This window comes from Mesitornis unicolor, unplaced genomic scaffold, assembly GCF_000695765.1.
Source record: "Mesitornis unicolor isolate BGI_N332 unplaced genomic scaffold, ASM69576v1 scaffold44070, whole genome shotgun sequence".
NCBI lineage: Eukaryota > Metazoa > Chordata > Aves > Mesitornithiformes > Mesitornithidae > Mesitornis > Mesitornis unicolor.
In genome coordinates this window covers 2,363-6,935 of record NW_010159711.1, presented here as the reverse complement: position 1 = coordinate 6,935, position 4,573 = coordinate 2,363, and the positions used below count along the sequence as shown (strand labels likewise).

Sequence of the window (4,573 nt, the reverse complement as noted above, 5' to 3'; positions counted from 1 at the left end):
TACCTACTCAGAATACCTACATGAAATTATAACTTTTTACCTACATAGAATAAAATTTAAATGAGAACATACTTTCACTTTCCTTCTGGAATTTCTAAAATACCTGTTATATGTTGATAACAGGAGCAATCCTTGTTTTTAAGCCCCTAATAGCCTAAAACAAGGCAATGCTGGAAGGGTGGAAAGAAGGCAGTTTCCCCTAAAGTTGTCTTACCGAGCAGAGCAGTAAAAGGACACAATGTGCAGGGTAAGAAAGAACCATGGCCAAAATAACTGGGCATCAGGCCACTGACATCAGGGAATTTTGACTGACTGCTACAGATCAGTCCCAGTGCACACAAAGCGCAGCTAGCTACATCCGAGACTGCAAAATATAACCCAGACACTTGAGTGCTGATGAAATAGGCATTTACAACTAAATATTTGGCAGAGTTATGACCCCAGGTTATAAAACAATGTTTCTTTATATTTTCTTCCTAATTTAATGAATACACTTTTGATGTTTAAAAATAAGACTTCTCTTAAATTGCTTCTCTCGATGCCAGAACTTCAAACAAACTGTTATCAAACACTAGAATGGGGAGTAAAGGTACTCCTTTACAGTACCAGACAGAAACAAAAAACTGTACAGAAACTTCCTCTCTCTTGTTCACATTCAAGAACGCAAGTGGAAGCCTTTGAGTAGACTGGGGGGAAAAATGGGTAGTGGAAAGAATTAAGACCATTTGTGATACACCTTTTGAAGAACATATTCAGGAGTTTTTCCACCATTAATTGCAAAGAGAAAGTACAATCACTAACATAATAGTTCTAAACTGCATAGCTAAGGGAACCACCAGCTCATGTACAAAAAGGAGAGTGTGTTCAGAACAGTAACAGAGTGTTTATGTTCAAGCTTGGAAAAGAAGTTAACCTTATGGTCTCTTAAAAAGGCTTTAGAAACCTTAGAGACAGAACTCAGTCAAGTACCCTGAAACCCCTTTGAGGACTCTGTATCTGCCCTAAAACTCACAAGAAGATTACAGTAACACAGCAGTAGTGGTGAAGTCAAGTACAAGGTGAAAAAAGACAGAATACATTCATCAAATAAATTCTACGACTGAACATGACACATAGAATCATAGAATCATAGACTCATAAAATGTACTGGGTTGGAAGGGACCTTTAAAGCTCATCCAGTCCAACCCCTGCAGTGAGCAGGGACAATGTCACCAGATCAGGTTGCTCAGAGTCCCATCAAGCCTGACCTTGAATATCTCCAGGGATGGGGCCTCTACCACCTCTCTGGTCAACCTGTGCCAGTGATCAACCACCCTCATGTTGAAAAACTTTTTCCTAGAATCCAACCTAAATCTCCCCTTTTCTAGTTTAAAACCATTACCCCCTTGTCCTATGGCTACATGCCCCAGTGAACAGCTCTTACCCAGATTTCTTATAGGCACCTTTCAGGTATTGGAAGGTCGCTATGTCTCCCCAGAGCCTTCTCTTCTCCAGGCTGAACAACCCCAACTCTCTCAGCCTGTCTTCGTACCTACTAATAGCAAGTGTGAGGCTCTTCTTAAAAGAGGGAGAGGAGGGAGAGTTCAGAGTCTCTGCAGATGCTTGCAGAGATTGTCGTGGTCCCTGCCAAGAACATCATGATGCCGGGCTGTCCATGATGTCCCAGTGGGGAACGCAAAGGTCTCTATTTCAGGTTTACTGGCAGAGCACTCCTCTTCTGCACAAAGATTATTTATTTCACCTTTGTCAGTGACACCTCCCTGGTGACCTCTCTTCCTCTGTGTGAGAACATTGCATAACAGAGGCTGAGAGAGGTAAGTCTGGGTCTGTCCACCTTTGAGGAAACTGCAGGGCAAGAGCAACAGGACAAAGCTGGACATGACCTGACTCAGCCCGAGATGTCAGTCCGGCAATGAGGCAGATTTGGACTTCACAGACATTAGATTCCCTGTTGGACCGACATCTTACCTGGTGCTACAAGCAATCTACATAGCTGGACTCATATTTAATTGCAAAAAAGTGTAGTCCTCTGGGGTCCACAGCCATATCAGAAAATAAACATGTCAGAACTGAGATGGTCAGACAGTATGACAGGGAAATGTCTTTTCAGCTTCTTCAGAAACTGTTTCAAAATGACATGGTTTACACTGTAGCGAGTACTCTCACTTTGGACAAACTGATTTATTTCAGTCAAGAGAGCTGGTCAGCTAGTGCATTTAAATAGATTTGTAAGGACACAGAACATCACAGTTTGACTTGTAACTGGCAGAAAGTTTTTTAAATATATCAGAATGAACACATGTAGCATTAACAAAATTTAAATAAATGTAATTTAAAATCAGATGTTCTTACTACCACTGAAGTGCTGTATATTAAAAGACAAGAGGGATTTATTTGTTATCATGGGTTTTGCAATACATAGTTTTTTGGAAATCTCTGTTTCCATGTCAACAGAAAAGAAATAAGCACAGAAGAGTTAGTCCTTTCAGAACATTTGGTAACCTGAGTCAGGTAAATGGAACCTTACAGCAGGGAACTTAGAAAGCATCTTTTTAATTTACTACAGTGAGATACAAGAGCTGTCTTACTTATGCAAGATGTTTCTATAATCAACAAGATCTGGCAAAATTTAGGAAATTACACAGTAAGGTACTAACACAATGTTAGGTATGTCCTGAGGCTGAAAAATAATTACTGAAACCATTTCACAGTTACTACACCTGTGCCCTAAATTCTTGTTAAAAATGAAACATTGGCACCACAAGTGCAAGGAGAACATAATTAGAAACAAATTTGGAAGGAAAAGTATGTTCTGCTCTCAGAAACAACAGAGAAAATTTCTCTGAAGCTACTGAAGTCTTACATATTACACCTGGAAGAGAAAACATTATGCTCGCTTCATCTGTAGGCCTCTTTGATTACAGTTTTCACAGACAAGATTTCTTCCTAAGGACAAAATTAAAAACACAGAACAATTACAGGCAGGACAAACACTTTAAAACTGATTTTGTAAAGCAGACCAATAAATTCTGTTGAGTTTTAGATTCAGTATGACTGTGTTCACTTCTTTGTTACTGGTTCTAGCTCTCATCCCAATGGCCACTACTCTAAAAATATGCTGTTCAGAAGAGTGAGTGGATGTCTATTTTACACCTGTGTGCTGCAGACAGCTTTAAGTTCACATCAGCTGTACATTGGACAGCTAATGTTCCTTGGTCCACAGTCAGGACAACTGCACATGCATTGGTTTGTGTAACCAGGTCCATCCCGCCTAAGCACTCATTAATTTCCAGATTGCAAGGTACAAGAACACTCAGAAACAACAAAGTTATGGCTTTGTTTCTGTAAATCTATGGTTTAGGAATGAATGTGTTATTTCTTCTTTCAGTGCCTTTTATCTCACGGAAAATAATGAAAAACAGTTAAACAAAAATTAAGTCCTGTATTATCTTGTAGATGCACACAGTATTCAGTGATCACAAAGGCAAATCATTCCTGTTTTGTTACATGAACACATTTTTTTAAAAGAGCTGAAAGAAGGAGAGGGTAACAAATAAACCAAAAGCACTCTTGCAACAATAAAAAAAATGCATACAGCAACTGTTGTAGGTATATATTCCTTATTTAACAGAGATAATTAACGGCCTGCAGCATTCACTTTAATCAGAGCTGAAGACCACTGGGCCAGCAGTTTCTCACCTGGCATCTGGGTTGCCAAGTCAAAGTAACTACAGTTCATTTTTGACCTGTGAAATTGATCTGGTTTTTTAGGTGGGTTTTCAGGCTATCACAGATAGAAGAGACCAATTTTGAGACTTAATCCTGTGACTGTGGGAGTTCACTGGCCTGCTATCTCAGATTTTATAATGCCCCAGTTTATCTCTGCCAAACAAGAATCTCTACGATGAAAACATCTGACTGCTGTGAGCTGGTTTTGTACCTGGCAGCCTCTTCAAACTGTATATCATCCATAGACGTTGTCACGCAAGACACACCAGCATGCTTCTCAGCTTCAAAAGAGACACATGGACATGCAATTACCACATTGCATTTGCAGCAAGCTTTTCACCTGTGTACTTGTGCATGAGAGACAGAGATGAAACATAGCAGATCGCAGTTCTTCTTTTGATCAGCCTAATGCAAGTCTGCAGTGGACCCCTTAGAAAAAAAGAAGCCAAATAAGATTAAGGTTCATATTTACCATGAAATAAGGGTAACATCAGGAGATGAGACTAGATGATAATAATGATCCCGCTCAGTTTGGAAAGCTCTATTTAAGGTCTTTCTCTAAAAATGAATGTTTAGGTAAGAGAGAGCTAACAAGCTCATGGTGCAGGACAAAAAAAAAAAGTAAAAAAACCATTAACTAGCCTACAGAAATCTCAGCAGTCTCCCTTAAAACAGGATGCTGTGAATGGTGGCCTTGTCAAACAAGTAGGGAAGTTTTATGTCAGTTGAGTATACTCAAACACAGGAGAAAGGTCTACTGGCTTATTAGCGGTCACAGTAGTGGAAAGCAGGTAAGTACATGTCATCAGTGCTGTACCAAAAACACAGAAATTAAATAAAACCA

General features: G+C 39.5%; 1 protein-coding gene across 1 annotated transcript in view; it reads right to left on the bottom strand.

The window, feature by feature from the left end:
• ACOT12 (acyl-CoA thioesterase 12) overlaps positions 1–4,002 on the bottom strand; it is a gene marked incomplete at its 3' end in the record, with an annotated part of 17,043 nt that extends 13,041 nt beyond the window's left edge. The window contains exon 1 of the mRNA XM_010187526.1: positions 3,941–4,002. Within this exon, the coding sequence (XP_010185828.1) occupies positions 3,941–3,972 (32 nt within the window). The remainder of the gene's footprint in view (positions 1–3,940) is intronic.
• Positions 4,003–4,573: the final 571 nt, after the last annotated feature.